This window comes from Bos javanicus, chromosome 7 (assembly GCF_032452875.1).
Source record: "Bos javanicus breed banteng chromosome 7, ARS-OSU_banteng_1.0, whole genome shotgun sequence".
Lineage (NCBI taxonomy): Eukaryota > Metazoa > Chordata > Mammalia > Artiodactyla > Bovidae > Bos > Bos javanicus.
In genome coordinates this window covers 93,847,360-93,872,743 of record NC_083874.1, presented here as the reverse complement: position 1 = coordinate 93,872,743, position 25,384 = coordinate 93,847,360, and the positions used below count along the sequence as shown (strand labels likewise).

At 38.4% G+C, this 25,384-nt stretch overlaps 1 protein-coding gene across 10 annotated transcripts in view; it reads left to right on the top strand.

The window, feature by feature from the left end:
• The window catches only part of MCTP1 (multiple C2 and transmembrane domain containing 1), a 1,073,276-nt gene that overhangs the window by 277,303 nt on the left and 770,589 nt on the right, over positions 1-25,384 (top strand). For all 10 annotated transcript variants that reach the window (XM_061424408.1, XM_061424399.1, XM_061424398.1 and 7 more), the window contains exon 3: positions 22,615-22,757. In XM_061424408.1, coding sequence (XP_061280392.1) covers positions 22,615-22,757 — 143 coding nt within the window. The remainder of the gene's footprint in view (positions 1-22,614; positions 22,758-25,384) is intronic.

Sequence of the window (25,384 nt, the reverse complement as noted above, 5' to 3'; positions counted from 1 at the left end):
AATTTCACCGAGGCCCATGATGACACATGCCAAAGTGGGTGCTTTGCCACAAAACATGGAAAACAAGAGAGAAGTGGGGAAGTAAAGGTTTAGACAATAAATAAGAGAAGACTATTTATCTAGCTGTGCCAGGGAAAAAATAAAAATGATGATAGTCACATCCTGCATTTCTAACAATTTAATTTTTCATACTTCTAGAACTTCATCCTGGCCAGAAAAAGCCAGAACACTCAGCACATGTTTTGAGATTTCAGTAGGAAGAATTTAAGTAACTATCTCAATCACAAATCAGTGAAAAATTAGAGTAGTACATGGGTTTAGAATTTCCATTTTTAGATGAAAAGAAGCTCCAGAACTAGGAGAATTTGTACATATATGATATGTTAATGGTGGTAGCATTGTGGCCAGTCCTTAGGGCAAGGCCTTTCATCTCCACATGACACCCCCAAATAGGGATGGTAGATGTGAAAATGTAAAGAGGAGAAAAAATAACAATTAGATCTCATTTCTAATAAAACAAATTGAAAACATGAATTCCTGGGGCTTCAAATCATTTGTCTCATTTAAGTGGACATTCATATTTAATTATCAACATACTCAATTATCAATTACTGTGAGTTGGAGTAAACTCCAGGAGAGAGTGAAGGACGAGAAATCCTGCCATGCTACAGTCCATGATGTTGCAAAAAGTCAGACACGACTTAGTGACTGAACAGCAACAACATATTCAATTATCAATTTAATGCCAATATCCTATATTGACCATGTATGTCAATCACACATTGACATAGTCTGTTTCACTTGCCTGTGTTATTAAGGAGAGAGGAGGTACTGTTCAGTCACTAGAGACGGTACTTCATTATGTTTATAACTTATGTACTTTTTTCTCCAGTTTTTGATTGTTTGATCAAATTAGTTTGTTGGATCTGCCTTTTAAATCACTAAGATTTGCTTGTTTTCCATAAAATATTATTTTTCCCATCTTTACTGAAGTATAATTGATGAAAATTTTATGTATTTAAAGTATACAATGTAATGTGTTTTTAACTGAAGTAGAGTTGAAACAATGTGATCTTTTGATATATGTATATATTGTGAAAAGATTACCCCAAACAGGCTAATTAGCATATCCATGACCTCATATAGTTATCCTTTTATTTTGTGGTGAGAGTCTTTGAAATCTACTCTCTTAGCAAATTTCAAGTATATGATACATAATTTTTAATATATTGCAATATTATTTATTATGTATAGTATAATGTACTAATATATTATTAGTATGTTATAATCATCATGCTATACATTAGGTCTCTAGAACTTATTTAGCTTATAACTGACAGTTTATATCCTTTGACAAACATCTCTCCATTTGCCCCACCCCTAGTACCTGGTAACCAACATTCTACTCTGTTACTATGAGTCTGACATTTTTAGATGCACTGTTCAAGTGATATCATGAAAGATTTGTCATTCTGTGTCTATCTTATTTCATTTAGTTTAATGACTTTCAGTTTCATCCATTGGTTCACTGGTGGGTTGAAACACTTAAAGGGACAAGGATGGCATTATATCTTTCTATTTTAAGTCTGAATAATATTCCATTTTATGTATACATACTTGTCCTCTTGGAAAACTCAAGTTGCTAGGCACGACTCTTTCACTGAGGACTGTGTTCTTTGCTGAAGGCTATATTTTAAAGGATTTCTTAAGAAGCAAAAATTAGTCCAGAGAATTTAAGATCATAAGAAATGATAACTAGAAAAGAGTAAGAGAGGGATCCGAGAGTAATAAGTCTTCAAACGTATGGAGGATGCCGACAACCTGGCTTAAATATTTGGAAGACTGTTACTTAAAAGAGGAATTACTCTTCTTTTGCTTTATATCTGGAGTCTAGAAAATAGATTTAGGTCTAACTGGGAAGCGTCTGGATGAAGTAGATATCTGACTCACTTCCACAGCTCATCGTTTGATTGTGGCGGAGACTGCTTGTTGTCCAGCGGTGTCCTGCCCCTACGTTTTTCATCCTAGAGCTCCATGTTTTAGATAGGCCTAAGTTTTCTCAGCTAGATTTGGCAACTTACCAACCTCACTGGCAGCTAAGTTCTAAGTTTTAGCCAGTAAGATGTACGCAAAAGCAATATGTGCTACTTGGAGGTTGCAACTTCTTGTTTTTGTTAGTTGATGAGTCTTGTCCGACTCTTTTATGACCCATGGACTGCAACCCACCAGGTTCCTCTGTCCATGGTATTTCACACACAAATGTTTCTCTAGCCCTCTTCTATCTTCCTTCCAATTGGGAGATGAGGAGAACAAGAGTTGTCTTGAATACTATATAGTTTCACTCGTATGTGGAACCTAAAAATCATAACTCAGAAACTAGAGAATAGATTGGCAGTTGCCAGAGGCTGGGAGACTGAAGAAATGGGTGATGAGGATCAAGGGATGCAAACTTCCAGTTATAAGATTACTAAGTACTGGGCGTCTAATGTACAGCATGGTGACTGTGGTTAATAATATTGTTTTGTTATACTTGAAAGTTTCTTTGAGAATATAATTGTTCTCACCACACACACACAAACTATGTGAGGTGACAGATGTGTTAACTAACCTTATTGTGACAATCATTTTCACGATATATGCATATGTCAAATCATGTTGTATACCTTAAACTTACATAATACTATATGTCAATTATATCTCAGTAAAGCTGGAGGAAAAAAAAGAGTAGCTGTCTCGGACCAAGGGTCAGAAGCCATACACTGAGAATGGTGGAATTGTATTAGTTTAGGATTACCTTTCCCTGCATGGTTTTCTGTGGATGAAATGAATTTCCTTAGTTTAATCCATTGTATTTTTTTAATCTCTTTGTCATGGTAGCTTAGACAGCCCTCTAGGCAATACATTGACACCCTTTATAAGAAAGTCTTTTATTATGTTCAACTAATTTCCTTCTAGCTTTTAAAAATTTCTCAAACTACCTCATAAGTATGTTCTTCAAGGTAGACTTATTATTTTTCTGTTGCTTTCTAACTAATTTCCATGAGTTTAGCAACTTAAAACAACATCTTTTTAACAGGTGGATTATAGATTGTGGGTAGGTCAGGAATCTGGGTGTGATCTAACTGGGTTCTCTGCTCAGAATCTCACAAGGTCAAAGTTAAGGTATCAGCTGGGATTAACATTCAAAACTGGAGCTCAGGGTCCTCTTCCAAATTCTTTCTTGGTATTGACAAAATTCAGTTCCTTACAACTAAAGGTCTGAAGTCCATGTTTTCTTGCTGTCTGCCAGCCAGGGGATTCTTTGAACTCCTAGAGGCCAGTCTTAGGCTCTTTCCTTGTGACTCCCTCCATCTTCAACCTACCAAAAGGAAAAGTTAAATGTCAGTCGTTCAGTCGTGTGCAACTCTTTGTGATCCCATGGACTATAGCCTGCCAGGTTCCTCTGTCCATAGGATTTCCCAGGCAAGAATCCTGGAGTGGGTTGCCATACCCTCCTCCAGGGGATCTTCCTGACCTAGGAATCGTACACAGGTCTCCCTCATCGCAGGCAGACTTTTTACCATCTGAGCCACCAGGGAAGTTCCTAAACAGGGAGCAAATTCCCCCTCATACTTCAAATCTAATTTTCCTTTTTGCAAACTAGGTAGCAAAACTCCTTGCTTTGAAAGATTAGGTTAAGTCCGCCCTCATAATCTCCCTTTTGATGAATTTGGAATCAATGGATTAGTAATCTTAATTACATCTGAAAGTCCCTTTTTCATATAAACAGTAGTAATCACAGACATATGTTATCATATTCACAGCCCAGGGATTGAGACACGAAATCTTGAGGGTGCATTTTAGAATTCTGCCTATCACAGTAGGAGAGACATTTACCACCAGCTCCCAACAACAGCCATCTCATTATGTGTTGGGCAAGCCATAAACATTTCATAAATTTTCATTGCCTTAAATATGATATTTTAGTGATGATTGTGCATTGCCAAATCGCATTTGATGTTACTATACTACTTTCAAGACAATATTTACATTAACAGGAGTCATAAAAGATTCTAAAAACAACTATATTGTAATATATAGTTCATAAATCTAAATTTCAGAGGATGTAGTGTAGATATAAAGATGAATTTAAAAGTTCATATTCTTTGTGCATGCAGTATTAACCTTTAGGTTGACTTTGTCAACAGTTTTCAGACCAGTTAGTCTTAAATTTAGAAATTGCTTCGAGTAGTTTAAGAAAACACTATACTTGCCCTTTTATCATTGGCCCTTGGAGTATATTCTGTTTTTATGTTGGTATATTCCCTAATAAAAGGCTGACCACTTGACATGATACAAGGCAGTCTTAAAATATTTTTATCTATTGATTCCTTTGTTCTTCAGCTTTAACTCACTTGAAAAAAAATCCCCGTCCTTACCAATATCTGTAGTCCCACATGCTCCATGTTTCCCCAAGTTCTCATTTCCTCTCCCACTCCTCTCTTTCCAGGTCACTCACTTTATCCACACTAGATTTCTTCAGGGCCTCTCCTTGATACGCTCCCTTTTTGGTTCAAGTCTGTTTTTTCCATCTTTTTTTACATTATTTTTAATTGGAAGATAATTGCTTTACCCTATTGTGTTGGTGAGGCTTCTCCTCCATCTCCTCTATGAAAGAGCATCTCCCTTCGACTGTCATGTGGGTTCCCGCATCTATGCTATTACATGCTATGTTATCTCTTTGTTGGCTCCTTGCCTGTCTCCCTCCATTGCAACCAAAGCTGCTTGGGGGTAAGGGACTTCATTTTATGGTCTGGTTGAATCCTTAGTGCCTAGGGCATCATGTGAAAGTGAAAGTCACTCAGTCATGTCTGACTCTTTGTGACCCCGTGGACTATGGGAATTCTCCAGGCTAGGATCCTGGAGTGGGTAGCCTTTCCCTTCTCCGGGGAATCTTCCCAACCCAGGGATCGAACCCAGGCCTCCCACATTGCAGGCGGGTTCTTTATCAGCTGAGTCACAAGGGAAGCCCAAGAATATTGGAGTGGGTAGCCTATCCCTTCTCCAGTGGATCTTCCCAACCCAGGAATCTAACTGGGGTCTCCTGCATTGCAGACAGATTCTTTACCAACCGAGCTATCAGGGAAGCCCATTATAGACCTATAGCAAATATGGTTGAATTTATGCACGAATGTATTTCAGAAAAGGCAATGTATGTAAGCTGGATGATTCCTTTACTCTGCAAACTAACACAAGTCTTGCATTAAGAAAGAGCCCTGTCTTCCTTGACAAAGGAACAGAATGTTAATAGAAATGGAAAAAAGTAACAATGTTGGCAGGGAAACAGAAGGCAAGATAGAGTGGGTCATTGGGAGAATCAGTGCCTGAGTTGGTTCTCCAGTTTTTGTTCAACTTACCAATGCAGACCGTGGACTTTTTCCAGTCCCTGCCAGAGCATTGAAGGCAATGCTGTGTTTAAGATGGAGCAAGAACTCACAACACCCACTACTCTCCCGTAGCTGCCATCTCTGCTTCTATCGGTGACGACACGCTTTAGCAGGATAATTGCAAGTTTTGAAGTCACTTGTCACATTAAACACTTATTAACTGTTTTTAGAACAAGGGGTGAAGGTTTTTTTTTTCATTGTTCCTCAAGTATTTTAGTTACATTGTAGGTGTTAACATTTGGCTTTGCTTATCTTTTATACTTGCTGATAAAACATATGTAACAATTGACTACATCAAATAATATGATAATTGAAGAAAAGCCTGTAATTAATAATCCGAGGATATGAATTTGAAACTTGCATTTTGAACAGAAATAAATCTTTTACTTTAAAATTTCTCTCATTGAGAAACATTTGACAAGAAGTCAGTGTATTGCATCTTTCTTTTAATGACCTCAGATATATCACTGTGCCAATGACTAAATGTATTAAGGACTCCAAGTACTTGAAAGGGACATTTGTGAAACAGGGACTAGCTATTTTCTTATAGCTCTGAAGATCCTGAAGAGGCATTTTCGCTGTATAACATACACTTTGTAGCAGACCAGTCCAAAATAAAATATTACATCACATAACGCATATGTCCAACAAATACTGAATTTAATTTTGAAATGCTGAGTTGGAAGTATTCAAACTGTCTCTAGTCCATCTATATGGCCATCTGTCCTCTGTTACTTTTGTAGCTGGAATCCTTCAATTCAATGAAGGATTGGATGAGGTCTCTTCCAGTTCTAAGACTATGTTTCTGCAAGACTATTCAATCATCTGGAGAAGGAAATGGCAACCCACTCCAGTATTGTTGCCTAGAGAATCCTGTGGGCAGAGGAGCCTGGTGGGCTGCTGTCCATTGGGTTGCACAGAGTCAGACACGACCAAAGAGACTTTGCATGCATGCATGCATGTGTTGGAGAAGGAAATGGCAACCCACTCCAGTATTCTTGCCTGGAGAATCCCAGGGACGGGGAGCCTGCCGGGCTGCCTTCTGTGGGGTCACACAGAGTCAGACACGACTGAAGTCACTTAGCAGCAACAGTATTCAATCATCACTTAGTTTTGAAAGGAAAACATTGCTGAATGGGAAGATGAACAACATCATAATATGAATTTTTTCATTTTGTCAGTATTATTACCTAAAATAGGCAAAACAACTAAAACAGTAGAAATAATCTATCCAGAACATACCTTTGAAGACTGTTTTAAACGGCACTGCTGCGTGCTGAGTCGCTTCAGTCGTGTTCAACTCTTTGCGACCCTCTGGACCATAGCCCACCAGCCTCCTCTGTTTGTGGGGATTCTCTAGGCAAGAACACTGGAGTGGGTTACCATGTCCTCCTCCAGGGGATCTTTCCAACCCAGGGATCGAACCCAAGTCTCTTATGTCTCCTGCATTGGCAGGTGGGCTCGTTACCACTAGCGCCACCTGAGACTCCCTATGACTAATAAGTCCTTTGAATTTTATTTTTAGTATTAACTCTTCAAATCATTATTTGAATAAACCATTGATCCTTTGCTGAGATAGTTTACAAATTGGATTTATCTTAAAAAAATTTTTATTCGAGTATAGTTGCTTAACAATGCTGTGTTAGAGTCTGCCGTACAACAATGTGAATCAGCCATTCGTATACATATATCCCCTGCTTTTTGGATTTCCTTCCCAAATAGATCTCCCAGAGCACTGAGTGGAGTTCCCTGTGGTACACAGTATGTTCTCATTAGTTATCTGTTTTACACATAGCAGTGTGTACGTGCCAGTCCCAGTCTCCCAATTCATCTCCCAATTCATCCAACCTCCTCTTTCCCTCCTTGGTGTGCATAAGTTTGTTTTCTACTTTTGTGTCTGTATTTCTGCTATGGAAATAAGTTCCTCTGAACTATTTGTCCAGATTCCACATATATGCATTAAATGCATGATATTTGGGGTTTTTTCCGTTTGTGACTTACTTCACTCTGTATGGCAATCTCTAGGTCCACCCATGTCTCTGCAAATGGTACAATCCCATTCCTTTTAATGCCTGAGTAATATTCCATTGTGTGTGTGTGTGTGTGTGTGTGTGTGTGTGTGTGTGTGTAAGCCATATCTTCTTTATCCATTCCTCTGTTAATGGACGTTTAGATTGCTTCCGTGGTCTAGCTATTGTAAGCACTACTGCAATAAACACTGGAGTGCGTGCATCTTTTGGAATTATAGTTTTCTTCAGGTATATGCCCAGGAGTGGGATTGCTGGGTCATATGGTAGTTCTAATTTTAGCTTTTTAAGGAACCGTCACACCGTTTTCCAGTGGCTGCACCAATCCACGTTCCCACCAACAATGTAAGAGCATTCCCTTTTCTCCACACCCTCTCCAGCATTTATTGTTTATAGTTTTTTTTTTTTTTTTTTGATGACAGCCATTCTGACCAGTGTAAGGTGATACCTCACTATAGTTTTAATTTGCATTTCTCTAATTAGTGATGTTGAACATCTTTTCATGTGTTTGTTGGCCACCTGTATTTTTGCTTTGGAGAAACATCTATTTAGGTCTTCTGCCCATTTTTTTGAGATTTTCTGAAAACATTTTGGAAAATAAAACACACATGGCCATTTTGAGGGATTACAATGAAGGTCACGTACCATAATTTGGGAAAGCAGCGATGGCAAAATATGTACTATTGCAGAAATGATACCTCAGTGCTTTTGTGATATTAAACTTTCTATATTTCAGATTCAGAGAAGGAAATTCAAATAAGATTATTAGAATCCCAGTGAATTGTTGTTCAGTCGCCCAGTCATGTCTGACTCTGCGTGACCCCACAGACTGCCGCACTCCAGGCCTCCCTGTCCCTCACCATCTCTTGGAGTTTGCCCAAATTCATGTCCATTGCATCAGTGATACCATCCACAGTGAATAAGAATGGGGGGGAAAGGGGGAAAGATGTATAATATAAATACTGGTTTTCTTGTTAGTTTTTTGGGGTTTTTTTTTTGAGATAATATGAACCTTCATTTTAATTTGAAAAGATAATACAAATTCATTCATTAAGTTATACAAGAGTATTTTCAGTCAACCAACATTTCCTGATCACACAGAATAACTTGGAGGTTGTACCAGACATCAGGGATCAGAAATTAAATCTGGCCTTGATGTGACAAGTGCTATTTGCAAAGCATGTTAGGGAGCATGTAGGAAGGGCCTAATGATGTCCATGGGATGGATCAAAGAAGATGTCTAAGCAGCAGTGAGGCTTGAATTTGGCATTGGAAGAGAACTGGGGTGACAGAAAAAGTCGATCAGGGCAGGGGAAATAGAGGAAGAGGGGCACAGACTCCGGAGAGAAGCTGCGAGTTTGAGGTGCTGCCAAGATGTGCTTGTAGAATAGAGATCGGGTCAAAGATGAGTCTGGAGCAACTAGCAAAGATCTATTTGTTTGTCTTGGTAGAACTTTATTCTGAAATCAGTGAGAGCAATGAAGAACTTAAAGCAAGGGAGTAACATCAAGATTTTGTTTCAGAAAAAAACCTCTAGGAATAAGATTTTGGAGAAAGAGTTGGAGTGGGGAAGACTAGAGCAAGGAGAAAAAGAAGAGACCATTAACTTTTCTTTTTCTCGAATTGAATGTGTGGGTATGCTCAGGGATGCGTTATTCAAGTGCCATGCATTTGTGATACATTTTAGTCATACTGTAATGTAATTGTCTTGAAGTTGGTTCAGTTAATGATAGTAATCAATCAGCAGGAGTCATAAAACTCTTTTCATTGTTATTACTTAGTTTTGATTGATGAAGAGATTTCACTTTCTTTTTACGATAGTAATAACGTTTTTTAGTGGGTGTGTTCTGTGGACTCCAGTCGTTTTCATGTCAGATTTTATGGTCCTTCCTTATACATAGGTTTATTTATGTGATGATTATTATTATTTATAGGCTGTTTTTTTCTTGATTTAACAAATCCAGTAGAATTACCATCTCTACATAATTAGGAGGAAGAAGTATCCTGAAACATTATTTTCTGCTATATATCCATGTATTCGTAAATGGTTAAGGAAGGTAGCTAAATAGTAACTGTTTTCTCAACTGAAATGAATTATTCAACATGGAAAATCAAGGACTTGGTACCTATTTTGATGAATTGTAGTTCTTTATTTCAATTTAATTGTGTTGATTCAAATTTCAATTGTGGTATAATTATATTAGTTTGTCTTCATGTTGAATAAGATTTAGAGCAAGAGTAATTGCTAATAGTTATTGAATGTTTATTTTGTGCCAGGAACTATGCTAAGTACTTTATATGTATTATGTAATTAAACTCTCACAATGACCTTAATGAGGTTCTCCATTCTCCTCTAGGGGCTTCCCAGGTGGCTCTAGTGGTAAAAAAAAAAAAAAAAAAAAAAATCCGCCTAAGTTAAAAAGCTTGTCTACGTTCATAGGACTCCTTGAGTGCTAGAGCTGAGATTAGAACCCAGACTTTCTAACTTGGACTTTGGGCTCTCAGCCACTACCCTATACTTCACCAAACCCCCTCTGTTAAGGATGGAGTGATCCTGTGTCTTCCTCGCCTTCCAAAATATATTAAACGATCTTATACTATTTAATTAGATTTTTCCATGGAGCACCATTCAACAATTTAATTCTTTTACAGAGAACCCCAGGTTCAGGCATTGGAATAAGTGCCCAGCTTAGCAAATATGTTAATAGCAATGCATATATGTAATATTAAACCTTGTATTCATACAGTCAGTGAATGTTTATTGATTAGTTGAGTACCTGATCTGTGGTAGGTTCTGGGATGCATAAGAAGTCTCTCCCCTCATAAGATTTCTGTCTCATGGAGATAAAAGACTATAAAGAAATTATCTCCCAGGTCAGACTCCCTCATGCTGGTCTAACTGCTACTCTAATGGTTCAGAATTCATGATTGCCAAGTTCACTGAAATCCACAGCTTCCTACTGTGGAATCCAGTTTCTGCCTGGGGCTGAGCTCAGAAGTGACAGTTTGAGGTACATGAGATAGTTCAATTGATTGGTTAGGATTACGCAGGAGACGTGGGTTCGATCCCTGGGTTGGTTCAATCCCCTGGAGTAGGAAATGGCAACCCACTCTAGTATTCTTGCCTGGAGAATCCCATGGACAGAGGAGCCTGGCGGGCTACAGCCCGTGGGGTCACAAAAACTTGGACACAACTGAGCACACAAGCACGCATGGAGTAGTACACTTGGAATCTAGAATCAAATAGATCTTGACTGGATTCTAGGGGTGTCACTTACTAGCCTTATGACTAGGGCAAGCAGCTTAATCTCTCTAAACCAGTTTACTCATCTGTATAGTAAAGTACTAAGAATATTAATGCATTCATTGATTGAACAAATATTTACTGGATTCATCTGCTGTGCTGGTTTAACCTACCTCACAGGGCTACAGTTGTAACTCAATAAAATATTATATGAAAAACCCCAGGCACATAGTAAGTATTCAAAAAATTTAGTTCCCTCCTGCCTCAGCCCATTTTTTTCTTTACTAGATACTATCTTCCATTTGGTAAGTGAGAAATCCCAGTGCCCAGGAATGGCCAGGTTGTAGGAAAATCTGGTTCATACCACCTAGTCTTATGAAACTTAATTGAATGGAATTCAACCAAGATAGATTGGCTGTACAAAGTCAGCCAGTCATTCTAATAAGAAAAATGCTTTTCTGTAAAAAAAGTCTATTTGGAAAGTCCAAGACCAGATGGCTTCACAGGTGAACTCTACCAAACATTTAGAGAAGCACTAACACCCTATCCTTCTCAAAATATTCCAAAAAATTACAGAGGAAGGAATACTTTTGAACACATACTTTGAGGCTACCATTACCCTGATATCAAAACCAGACCAAAAAATAAAATAAAATTACAGGCCAAAATCACTGATAAACATAAATGCAAAATTCCTAAACAAAAGACTAGCAAACTGACTCCAACAATACATTAAAAGGATCATACACCATGATCAGGTGGGATTTATCCCAGGGATGCAAGGATTTTTCAATATCTGCAAATCAATCAGTATGATATATCACCTTAACAGATTGAAGAATAAAAGCCATATAATTATGTCAATAGGTGCAGAAAAAGCTTTTGATAAAATTCAGCTTCCATTTATGATTAAAAAAACTCTTCAGAGAATGAACCTAGAGGGAACATACCTTAACACAATGAAGGCTGTATATGACAAACCCGCAGCTAACATCATACTCAGTGGTAAAAAGCTGAAAGCTTCTGCACACAGCTCAATATCAAATAAACAACCCAATCAAAACACAGGCATAAGACCTAAATAGAGCTCTCCAAAGAAGACATACAGCTGTCATACATGTATCCAACGGACCACTACTCAGCCATGAAGAATGAAATATGCCATTTGCAGCAATATAGAAAGACTCAGATATCATCATACTAAGTGAAGTAAGACAAAGAAAAATATCAAATGATATCACTTATATGTAGAATCTTAAAAAATGATACAAGTGAACTTATGTATGAAACAGAAATAGACTCACAGACTTAGAAAACAAATGTATTGTTACTAAAAGGGATATTAGGTTGTGGGGAGAGAGAAATTAGGAGTTTGGGATTAGTATGTACTCACTACTATGTATAAAGTAGGTAAACAAGGACCTACTGTATAGCACAAGGTACTGTATTCAATATCTTATAATAACCTAGACTGAAAAAGAAGCTGAAAAAGTATGCGTGTGTGTGTATGTATATGTATAACTGAATCACTTTGCTGCATACCTGACACTAATGCAACATTGTAACTTAACTATACTTCGGTTTTTTAAAGTGGTTAAAAAAAAAAAAAAAAAACTATAGGACGCACATACTCAGCGAATTTACCAAAAAAAAAAAAAAAAATCATGAAGTTGCATATGTTACTTCACATATCTTTAGGACTTGGTCACATGGCCATACCAATTGCTTGGGAAATATGGAATTCTCTGATAAAATAATCATATGTCCTGCTAAACTCAGAGACTATTGCTAAAATGAAAAAGAGGAGATACGGAATTCTCCAGGCCAGAATACTGGAGTGGGTAGCCTATCCCTTCTCCAGGGGGTCTTCCTGACCCAGGAATCAAACCAGGGTCTCCTGCATTGCAGGCAGATTCTTTACCAACTGAGCTACTGGGGAAGCCCCCAAATGTGTTGAAACCGGTGATTAAAAGTTGCTAGTATAACGCATGGAGCTCAACCTGGCTCTGACAACCGAGAGGAGCGGGATGGTGTGGGAGGTGGGAGGAAGTTTCACTAGGGAGGGGACATAAATATGCTCACGGCTGATTTACGTTGTATGGCAGAAACCAACACAACATTGTAAACAATACTCCCCCAACTTAAAAAAAAATTTAAGTTGCTAGTGACTAATACATTCCTGTTGTGATACAGAAAATGAGACAATACAAAATGTATGCAAGCAGGAAAAGTTACTAGTGACACTCTAGGCAATGGTCTCAGCAAAGTATTGATAGCCAGAGGAAAAGGATTGAGGAGAGTACAGCTATTTAGTTAGAAAAGGAAATGCTTACACTTTTTAAGGAAAGTTTTTATAGGAAAGTTAAATGCTTAAATGTTTTGAAATGGTATTTGTTCTTGTTTGGTTAGGATGGCTGTAAAAGCATAATCAACATCTTCTAGAAGAATTCCAGAGTAAATTGTTTCTCTTAGAATAAAGAACATGCTTAAATGATGAGAAATGTGTTTGTGCCCCCAGAATCTGTGCATTGATCACTGGTCACAGAGGGCGCTCCCGGGGTGCGAGGAGTAGAGCCCTTTGCAAAGGATGACTATGATCCAGAACACTCTTCTCATTGCACCTGCTCTTGGGCCACACATTAATTTGCAAATAATTCATATTCAAAAGTAAAGCAGTACTTGTCTAAATCACTGTGAAAAAAATGTAAATAACCACTTCCCTTCTCTGCTTTAGTTTACCTAAACTTTTAAAAGTTCCCAGGAAATTGTAGGTTCCACCTATAATTTATGCCATGTGTGAAGGGGAACTGGAGTGAGCTGTATTTACCCCAATCCAACATATATCATTTTTTTCTTAATATTCACAATTCTACATTTATAAAAGATAAATAAGCCCCAAAATTATTCATAAAAATCACAGTCTGTTCTGTCATTTACACCTTCTCTTTATGCTGTGTCTGGAAGTGCCTTCTCCCCGTCAAAGAAATAAATTGACTTAGTTCAGTTCTATACTGCATTTTCTCACTGTATTAGTTTTCATTCACCTGTATTCTGTATCATGGTAACTTCATTAACTAACAATTTAAAAATCACTGGAATAGTCATTCCTCATTATGGAAAAATGTTATTTTAATAATATTAAGCCACATGTGATTATAAACTTTTTGCTATTTAATTTTAATAAAATTATTTAGCCCTATGTAATGTTTCCATGGTAGAGTATTGCAAATCTCTAAAAATAAAAAAAAAATGAAGAAGGAATGAGCTTAAGGAATAATTTTAATGTATAAATGGTACCTGTCTTGAAGATTTTTAAATCATTAGTAAAAATAAATTTATATAAAAATATAATCTATAGCTCTGAGTACACTTGGAACGTCTCTATTTTTGTAGGTCAAGTGTGAAGGATGTTGTTATAGTAAAGATATTTTTCTCTGTTGTATTTGGTCAACAGAAGTAGCTAGATTTATATGTTTGTTGAAAGATTGGATATTTTCAGGAAGATCCACCATAAATTTGAATTCTTTTTAACTGTTCACACTCAGTATTTATATTCACTTCTCTTTTTTCTTTTGTCTTTTTTCTTCTTTTTCTTCATCTTCCTCCTCCTTCCCTTTCTCCTTTCTTATAAAGACTGAGTTTTGATTTCACATTGTTTTTTAAATGGCAACCCACTCCAGTGTTCTTTCCTGGAGAATCCCAGGGACCGGGGAGCCTGGTGGGCTGTTGTCTATGGGGTCACACAGAGTCGGACACGACTGAAGCGACTTAGCAGCAGCAGCAGCAGGCGTTACTGAATAACTATAGCCCCCCGAACAGGAATCGCTGTTTCTGTTTCATTACACACTAGGTTTGGGGTAAGACTGATTTAAACTTGTGAACCAGGAGGCTCATTTATTCTGAAAATGAAAAACAAGAGACTCATTCCTAGATGGCTGTTTGCAATTTAAATAGCTTTCACAGTTTTAAGGGAAGGAAGCCTGCCACCTTGTGTCTGCTGTGTTTGCTACACAAAAGGGGACCCATTCAGATCAAGTTCCGGTCTATGTTGGACTTAAACTACAGTAGAGGCTAAATAATCACACAAAATATTGGAATGCCACATAGACATCCTGATTCAAAAGCAAAATAAAAACCGTAGCTGAGGGACATGCTTTTAGTTCCTACATGAAGGAACATTATACAAACCATCTAATTCCTCTTTTTCAAACAATTTAATCCTATGGTTCAGATATATACAATTAAAATTCTCTAGGTCTAAAACACTCTAGACCTTTTAAAGCATAGAATTTAAGGTTATAAGATAAAATAATAATACTTTAAAATAAAATTTCTGAAGTTAATGCTATGTGATGAAATGAATGCGTGAAAGGTTATTCTTGAATATGATGTTAATAATCATAAAATTTGAATTTTATTTTAGGGTTAACACTTCCTAGATTCTTCTCCTGTATTTGTTTACCCTGTTTCCATTGTATTATCACCGTAAAAAAGATTGTAATGAGGATCAGAGTCCAACTTGTAACAACAAAGTACAAGTTGCTGGAAAATGCTTGAGAGCCACCAAGAGTGCAGTAGTGAAGCCTTTGAAGAGCAGAACCACAGGCTTCCCAGTAATTTGACGACTGTTGGTGCCACCTTGTGGTTGAATGGAATATTGCAACAAAACAGTACTAGCGCTTGAATTTAATGTCTGAGTTTTTTGAACCAACAAACTAAATCCCTTTTTGTGTATGTGTGTTAATATATTTATTAAGGATTAAACACAAGTTAATGGCTTGGGGTTACTGGGAGCTTTATTATAATAAAATGACTTAAGTTCACTGGGAAGTTTATTACAGTAAAGAACCTTCAAAACATGTGAATCTTCCTCATATATGAAATATAATAAGGTAGCATTTCCCAAGGAGAGATCAGGGATTATTAGTCCTGAAAGATACACTCAACTATGGTCAAAGAAGCCTAGTAAATGCCGCCTGTCATATCCCCTATGCTTTTAACTGCTGAGGACCCGGGTTCAATCCCTGGTCAGAGAACTTAGATCTTATAAACCGTACCAGTTAAAAATGATAATAATAATTCTTTTTTAAAAAGCTATAGAAAATTACTCTTTAATTTTGTTTCAAACCAGCATTTTCCAAATATGCCTGACCACAGAATTCTTTCTTAAAAAACAAATAGCATCTGTTAATACTACCAGGTAATAAACTGATTACCTTCCAGCATAAAAGATTAGAGCATTAGGTGCAAATCCCTTACTGAAGCTAAATTAAAAGAATGATGTCCCCAGTTCTGTGTTGGAATCACAGGCTGAAGGTCTTGCACTTGAAATTAAGGACTCTTATGTTACTGAAGGTCCCCTCAGTTACAATGACAAATTAAACAATGAGAAATTTCTTAAGGAATTTGACTATTAAAAATTATTGAATTTTAATAGTAGCACCCAAAAGCCTCTGAATGATGGCTGGAAAAGGAGCAGTGTCTCAGATTTTATTCTGTGGGATCAAAATACAGGGGGGAAAGCCAGGTAACTGACTCACCATTTGTTCTGCACCCAGAGCTGTTTTTCTATACTTATGATTCTAAGCTTTGCTAATATACTTACCGTCTCCAATCTAAGTTCAGTTCAGTTCAGTCGCTCAGTCATGTCCGACTCTTTGCAACTCCATGAATCGCAGCACACCAGGCCTCCCTGTCCATCACCAACTCCCGGAGTCCACCCAAACCCATGTCCATTGAGTTGGTGATGCCATCCAGCCATCTCATCCTCTGTCATCCCCTTCTCCCCTCAATATTTTCCAGCATCAGGGTCTTTTCCAATGAGTCAGCTCTTCGCATCAGGTGGCCAAAGTATTGGAGTTTCAGCCTCAACATCAGTCCTTCCAATGAACACCCAGGACTGATCTCCTTTAGGATGGACTGGTTGGATCTCCTTGCAGTCCAAGGGACTCTCAAGTGTCTTCTCCAACACCACACTTCAAAAGCATCAATTCTTCAGCACTCAGCTTTCTTTATAGTCCAACTCTCACATCCATACATGACCACTGGGAAAACCATAGCCTTGACTAGATGGACCTTTGTTGGCAAAGTAATGTCTCTGCTTTTTAATATCCAAGTTACCCTGTGGCCAAAGCCACACATTTATGAAATATTTCACCATCATAATATCTTTTCAGAGTCCCTTAAAACAGCCTTTCTGTCTGTCTTGTGTCAATCCCTAAGATCTTTGTGCCTATCACAGACTCAAAAATCTGTCCCTAAACCTTCACCCTTAGACTGACTCTTGCTATCTAAATTGTTATTTCTTCAGGCCATTGGATATTTACTGCCCCAAGTGGCATCACGGATATTATACCAAGCATGAGAATGTTAGGAAGTGGCCTAATGTAGCAATGAAATTCAAGCCCCAGCATCCTAGCTGTGTGACTTTTGGGGAATCTACTTGTCCCACGCTCTGGTTCCTACAACTATCAACCAGATAACACTAGGCCTCACCTTAAACTTGTTAGGTAGTATGTAATCTTTGACATAGTAAATGTTCAATAAATGTTAACTGGAGTTGTCTAGATTCTCTTTTGTAATTTAAGTTCTGCCATCAAGACCTGCAGGATTCTAGAAACTGGTTGTCCCTAACTCTAAGGGGATTCTGACAGCATAAACAGTGGTTGAGGAAAATGTTTCCGGCAAGCAGTAAGAAACAGATGACTTCTGAAAAAGATGTAGTTGTGAGTATATAGGCTTCTGTGCAGAATCATCAGCTATGTCAGTTGTTTACATAATAGCTAAATTAAATAGTGTGAGATACTAATGTCATTAACTGTTAAGAACCACAAGGCCAACTTCCTTGAAATGATTTTCTTGTAAAAGGCTTATTTGTACTTTTTTGGACCAAAGAAATACAAGATTATTGTGCCTTGAAGGTAGTGGATGGTTTGTGATCAAGTTACAGGAAAAGCTTTGACTGAACTAGGCTCCCAATTTCAAATCTGACCTGGTACAACCTTTCCTAGTTTTCTTATGTCTAGGATGGGGACAGCAGACTCCCAGAGACCTTAAAGTGAAAAGTGAAAGTGAAGTCACTCAGTCATGTCTGACTCTTTGCAACCCCATGGACTGTAGCCTACCAGGCTCCTCGTCCATGGGATTTTCCAGGCAAGAGTACTGGAGTGGGGTGCCATTTCCTTCTCCAGGAGATCTTCACAACCCAGGGATTGAACCCGGGTCTCCCACACTATAGGCAGATGCTTTACCATCTGAGCCACCAGGGAAGTCCTTCCAGAGACCTTAGAGGGATTAAAACAAATAAGTATGAGAGTTTTAGATGCCAGTTTTATAGATCAATAAGTTACTTGTCAATGTTAGTATTATTCATAGACTCTAAATGATTATTCAACACTGTTACATATTAATTCTATGATGGTGTTTTAAAGAAGGGAAATATGGATGTTCAGGTTTCCTAAAAAGTTGAGTAGGAAGAACACTGGACGTAGTGTCTAAAGTCTAAATTTGCCTTTCGTCCTGTTACTTGCTAGCTTCTTATGTGATTTGGTGCAAGTCACACTGAATCCCAAATTGTTTCTCACCTGCAATCTCATGGATAACATGCTTTTACCAACTTCACAGGGTCATCATGAGGAAGTATTGAACAGTACTCTGTACACAGGAAACTCTATAGTTATTCATTTACTCATTATTGAACAAATCCTTCCTGAGTGCCTGCTCCGTCCCGGAGACTGCGTCCTGTGCTGGGACAGAGTCCTCCCCTCATGGGGGTTATAGCCAATGGAAAAATTCCTATAATAATCCAATCAGTTCAGTTCAGTGGCTCAGTCGTGTCCGACTCTTTGTGACCCCATGAACCGCAGCACGCCAGGCCTCCCTGTCCATCACCTACTCCCAAAGTCCACCCAAACCCATGTCCATTGAGTCAGTGATGCCATGCAACCGTCTCATCCTCTGTCATCCCGTTCTCCTCCTGCCCTCAATCTTTCCCAGCATCAGGGTCTTTTCCAATGAATCAGCTCTTCACATCAGGTGGCCAAAGGATTGGAGTTTCAGCTTCAACATCAGTCCTTCCAATGAACACCCAGGACTGATCTCCTTTAGGATGGACTGGTTGGATCTCCTTGCAGTCCAAGGGACTCTCAAGAGTCTTCTCCAACACCACAGTTCAAAAGCATCAATTCTTCGGCGCTCAGCTTTCTTCACAGTCCAACTCTCACATCCGTACATGACCACTGGAAAAACCATAGCCTTGACTAGATGGACCTTTGTTGCCAAAGTAATGTCTCTGCTTTTGAATATGCTGTCTAGGTTGGTCATAACTTTCTTTCCAAGGAGTAAGCGTTTTTTAATTTAATGGCTGCAATCACCATCTGCAGTGATTTTGGAGCCCAGAAAAATAAAGTCAGCCACTGTTTCCCCATCTATTTGCCATAAAGTGATGGGACCAGATGCCATGATCTTAGTTTTCCAAATGTTGAACTTTAAGCCAACTTTTTCACTCTCCTCTTTCACCTTCATCAAGAGGCTCTTTGGTTCTTCTTCACTTTCTGCCATCAGGATGGTTTCATCTGCATATCTAAGGTTATTGATATTTCTCCCAGCAATCTTGATTCCAGCTTGTGCTTCCTCCAGCCCAGTGTTTCTCATGACATACTCTGTATATAAGTTAAATAAGCCGGGGGACAATATACAGCCTTGATGTACTCCTTTTCCTATTTGCAACCAGTGTGTTGTTCCATGTCCAGTTCTAACTGTTGCTTCCTGACCTGCATACAGATTTATTAACCCGTAAGTAGCATAATGATTAGTACTACTACACAAGAGAACAAATACCAGGAGAAAATAACAAAGAAACCTATTTTTGATTGGGATGTTGAGCAAAACATCCTTTAGCAAATTATATTTTTAATCTAAGACCTGAACGATAGTATCTGTCAGGCAAAAAAAGGTGGGGGGAAAAAAAGGAAGGAGGGGCTTTTTAAGCAGAGAAGCTGGTTGGAAGATGCTAAGACTGGAAGCAAAAAAGAACTTCTAGTAACAGGACAGCTGGAACAGAGTGGAGGCCAAAAATGAAGTTGGAAGGATGGTAAGTTCTGTCTGCCAGGTTAGAGATTTGGTTGAAAGGTGCTGAGATGTGTTAAGCAAAGAAGGGAGGAGATTAAATCTGCATTTTTAAAAGGTCAGTCTGGCCAAAGTACAGAGAATTAATGGAGGACCCAGAAGCATGGAGAGTCCTGTTGGGAAGTTATGACAGCTGCATAGCAAAGAAATTGTGGTAGCTCATCGAGGATGGAGACACAGAAGACAGATGCGTGGTATATTTTGGAGGAGAATTAATTGGACTTGGTGGTGATCCTGGATGGAGAATGATTTCTCAGTGTCTTGCTGGAGGAAACGTCAAATAGTAGAGCCCTTAACCCCCATGACGAAGCCTAAGGGAGGGGCACCCTGAGCAGGAGAGGGTCAAGGCCCATTAAAGTGCTAACACGGCGTGTCTGTGAGGTGTCCAAGTGGAGGTGAGCAAAGTCAGCAGGGGGAGGGGTCTGCCACCCATACCAAGTCATCCAGCTGCTCACCACATATTGATGAGGACCAAGAATATGTCTGAGTTTGTACTTAAGTGCTGGAGGTTTAAAAAACAGTGGTACAAATGGCTGTGATCTTACAGAGCTTATTATATTCTAGTAACTGGTAGTAGTTGCATAGGTGATTGTCCAAGTCAAACGCAGTAAGTTGATCTAGAGCATGACTGAGAAAATTCAGATGGAAGCAGGTGTGTTAATATCCCTCAAATTATATGCTATAACTCTTCCAGTCCCCAGGGTGCTCAGCCTGGAGCCCCACTCATATTTTTCTTTAAATCGTGTAGACCATAGTTATCAACTATAGTTTCAGGTTGGACAAAACAGAAAGAATGAAACAAGATTTTATTCTAAGGGAGACAGATCTTGTATAAAGATTTATTTCCTGAGGATGAAGATTGTCACTGTAATGGTTTCCTTGGTGATGTTCCTGATTTACCTTTTCTAGGCTGGGAATCGCTGTGTTAAAACATAACCATTTTTCCCCTTATTTTTAATTGAAGGATAATTGCAATATTGGGTTGGATTTGTGCCATACATCAACATGGGTCAGCCATATTAAACATTGGATCACACTGACTCCCTTAAAGGATGCATTGTGACATGTTACTATTAGGCCTGTATTTACATTAAAAACTTTTTTTTTTAATCTGTCTTGTGGTCAAAATGGGAGTTTCACAATGGGAAATTGGAATCATTGGTCTATTAAACCCAGGTCTAGGCACACAAAAACAAGGCCTTATATTTGTATGGGGGATGTGGAGAGTTTTGAGGGAGCCCCCAAATGATTATGTAAGCAAAACCAGATTCCATAAGGCAATCTTTATATTTAGCATGGATATTTATGTGTCATGGAGGTGAGTGAAGTGTTGAGGAGGAATATAGGCTGGCAGTTTTAAGTATGTTGTTATTTAGTTGCTTAAGTCATGTCTGACTCTTTGTGACCCCATGGACTAACCCACCAGGCTCCTCTGTGGGATTTTCAGGCAAGAATACTGGAGTGGGTTGCCATTTCCTTATCCAAGGTGATTTAAGTATATCAACATCATAACTGTCATACCTAACACTTGCATAGTAGTTTATAATTTATATATTTTTCTTTAAATCATGTAGACCATAGTTATCAACTGTAGTTTCAGGTTGGACAAAACAGAAAGAATGAAACAAGATTTTATTCTAAGGGAGACAGATCTTGTACAAAGAATTATTTCCTGAGGATGAAGGCTGTCACTATAATGGTTTCCTTGGTGATGTTCCTGATTTACCTTTTCTAGGAATCCTTAATAACAGCATAGACTCATTAGATGAGCTCGGTCTCATTCATCAGTCAAAATGAGAAATGGTATAAATACACATGAAAGTATATATAGGCCCTTCCCTCTTACAGATGAAGCAAAAAAAAAGCACAGATATTAGAATCAGACAGCCTTGCTTGTAATCCTGACTCCATCTCTTGCTTGTTGGGTACCCATGGGCAGCTTATGTGACGCCTCTTCCTTTATCTTTAGAGGGAGCTTGGGAAGTGTTAAGGGATAATATGAAGTTTCAAGATGATTTAATAATCATTTGTCTCCTACATCCTGATGCTTCCTCTGAGACTTCCATCCTTCCCTAATATTCTAAAATTGAAACTTATGAACAAGAGAGAATATGGGACCAAGGATAAATTGAAGCCAAATATAAGACTCACCTTTTCCTAAACCCATTGAAGTGAAATGAAGTGAAGTCGCTCAGTCATGTTCGACTCTTTGTGACCCCTTGGACCGTAGCCTACCAGGCTCCTTAGTCCATGCGATTTTCCAGGCAAGAGTACTGGAGTGGGTTGCCATTTCCTTCTCCAGGAGATCTTCCCGACCCAGGGATTGAACCCGGGTCTCCCACATTGTATGCAGATGTTTTACCATCTGAGCTACCAGGGAAACCCATTAGTCTAGTGTAAATTTTTAGCAGCATTTATAAGTCTAAAACTAGTTAAGTCAGCTAAAATCACAGACCATCTTTTTTATAGCTGACCAGATGAAACGTCAGATTAATCTCTATGATTTAAATTAAATTTACGTAAGAAGCATGCAATGGAGTTTTTACATACCAGGACAGGGTTACAGTATTAAGATCAGAAAATATGATAATAATAATAGTATTTATTAATCTTTACTGTCACTTCAATATTTAAGGAAATATTAGGAAACGACACTTAATCTTTATTTCCCATTTGATAAGCTTTATTTAAATTTTATTCCTTTAACTACTTTGTGGTATTTAGATGAGCTATTGCCTTACTACTACAGGAAAGCACAATTAACATGGATTGATCTGTGTCTCTTTAACAGGGACAAGTGATCCATACGTGAAGTTTAAAATTGGAAGAAAAGAAGTTTTTAGAAGTAAAATAATACACAAGAACCTCAATCCTGTGTGGGAGGAGAAAGCTTGTCTTCTTGTTGATCATCTTAGGGAGCCATTATATATAAAGGTAAGCCATTTATTTGTTTTTCACTAATGTAATCTGATGTAGAAACTCTCATTTAATGGTTTTTTAATCATGTCTCCCTGTCTGATAAGTTTTTCCACCAGAGATATATTCTGCTATACTCAATTCTAATCTGTTGGTGATAGGATAGAATGAGCTATATTCACCAGGGGGAGCTCATAGGAGCATTTTTCTTCCAGACAGTTCTATTTCCAGGCATTTTTAGGAGGACTATGAAGTTCATCTCCTGCTGCTTGCTGCAGTTAATGAATTTAACACACTTTGGGAACATATAAAAACAAGTCTCCATGTAATAGAGCAAGAATAAGATCTTGCACAGAACACAATCTTTGTGTTTAAGAATTATTTTAACATCAGGGGTTTACCATTCCTGGCTGCAAACAAAATGCTTTACTTGGAAGGTGAGGAGGTTAAAGATAATAGAGGGAGAAAAACGCCTGTCTCTATTGCATTATCAAAGATGAAAAAAAGAGTATTTCCTCTCCTTTGATGTAGTTTTGGAAAAAGAGAAAGAAGAATTTATGGAAAGAGTTAACCATATTTCCTCATTTTACTTTCAAATAAGGAAAAAAATAACTGATTTCCCTTTATTCATGTCTCTGGATACTTATTTTCTTTTCGGCTCCTATGTTCTGACTATCCATCCAGTGACCAAACCTTTCTATACTTTGACCGCATCACATGCCCCATCTTTTTCTCACACGAGCCCCAGATCTCACAGGAGCCCTGCTTCAGCAGTCCCTGCACTTCCTTCTCCTCAAACCTTCGCTTGTGTTGATTCCAGTCATTCCCCTTTCCACAAACAGGGAAAAAGAATCAAGATATTATTAGCATTATAGCAGGACAGTGTATAAAGTTGATGACAAGAGAATCTCCAAGTATAGAGTTAATAAGTTTCTAGAAGTCATTTTGGGGCGAACAGACCTATATTTACATAAGAAATAAACCTGTATTTGCACAAGAAACTGTCTCAAGTGGACGTTGGTTAAAGGGCCCTAAAAGAATGTCGTGTGATAAACCAGTGACCCTCAATCCTGACTGTACATCAGAATTATCCCTAAAATTTTAAAGAATCTAGGGATCCAAGTCTCTTTCCCAAAGGTTCTGATTCAGGACCTCCGAGTTGGAGTCCAGGCCTCTGTTTCTGAAAATGTATTGCTTTGTATAGAATATTTAAATGTATAGATAAATAAACTCGATCAGAATAAGGCATTTCTTGTTCTGAACTCACTTGAGAATGAAGAGGGGTATTAGTCCCAATCAGCTTCTACCTAATATTACCTAATGTTTCCAACTCATGGAGCAGAGGGTCTAAAAATGTATTTCTTTGTATAGAAACAAAATGTATTCTGTTTCTATGGTGTATTGTTTGAGGAGGGAGACACTTTTCTAGACATTTGAATGGAAACACCTGAATAGTTGGAATGGAAATATTTCACAACCATAAACAGTAGAGCACCCAAACAAAATTATTTCAGAGTTAGATGTTTGTATTATCTTACATGCTCTGTCTTGAATGGTTCAAAAGTATTTCTAAGTGCATGAGTAAAGAATCTCAATTGTTTTAGACAAAAAATAAATAGTAAAGCAAACATGGCTGTTCAGTTCAGTTCAGTTCAGTCGTGTCTGACTCTTTGCAACCCCATGAACCACAGCACGCCAGGCCTCCCTGTCCATCACCAACTCCCGGAGTCCACCCAAACCCATGTCCATCGAGTCGATGATGCCATCCAACCATCTCATCCTCTGTTGTCCCCTTCTCCTCTTGCCCTCAATCTTTCCCAGCATCAGGGTCTTTTCCAATGAGTCAGCTCTTCACGTCAGGTGGCCAAAGGATTGGAGTTTCAGCTTCAACATCAGTCCTTCCAATGAACACCCAGGACTGATCTCCCTTAGGATGGACTAGTTGGATCTCCTTGCAGTCCAAGGGACTCTCAAGAGTCTTCTCCAACACCACAGTTCAAAAGAATCAATTCTTCAGTGTTCAGCTTTCTTTATAGTCCCAACTCTCACATCCATACATGACCACTGGAAAAACCATAGCCTTGACTAGACAGACCTTTGTTACCAAAGTAATGTCTCTGCTTTTGAATATGCTATCTAGGTTGGTCATAACTTTCCTTCCAAGGAGTAAGTGTCTTTTAATTTCATGGCTGCACTCACCATCTGCAGTGATTTTGGAGCCCAGAAAAATAGAGTCAGCCACTGTTTCCACTGTTTCCCCATCTATCTGTCATGAAGTGATGGGACCAGATGCCATGATCTTAATTTTCTGAATGTTGAGCTTTAAGCCAACTTTTTCACTCTCCTCTTTCACTTTCATCAAGAGGCTCTTTAGTTGTTCTTCACTTTCTGCCATCAGGGTGGTGCCATCTGCATATCTGAGGTTATTAATATTTCTCCCAGCAATCTTGATTCCAGCTTGTGCTTCCTCCAGCCCAGCGTTTCTCATGATGTACTCTGCATATAAGTTAAATAAGCCGGGGGACAATATACAGCCTTGACATACTCCTTTTCCTATTTGGAACCAGTGTGTTGTTCCATGTCCAGTTCTAACTGTTGCTTCCTGACCTGCATACAGGTTTCTCAAGAGTCAGGTCAGGTGTTCT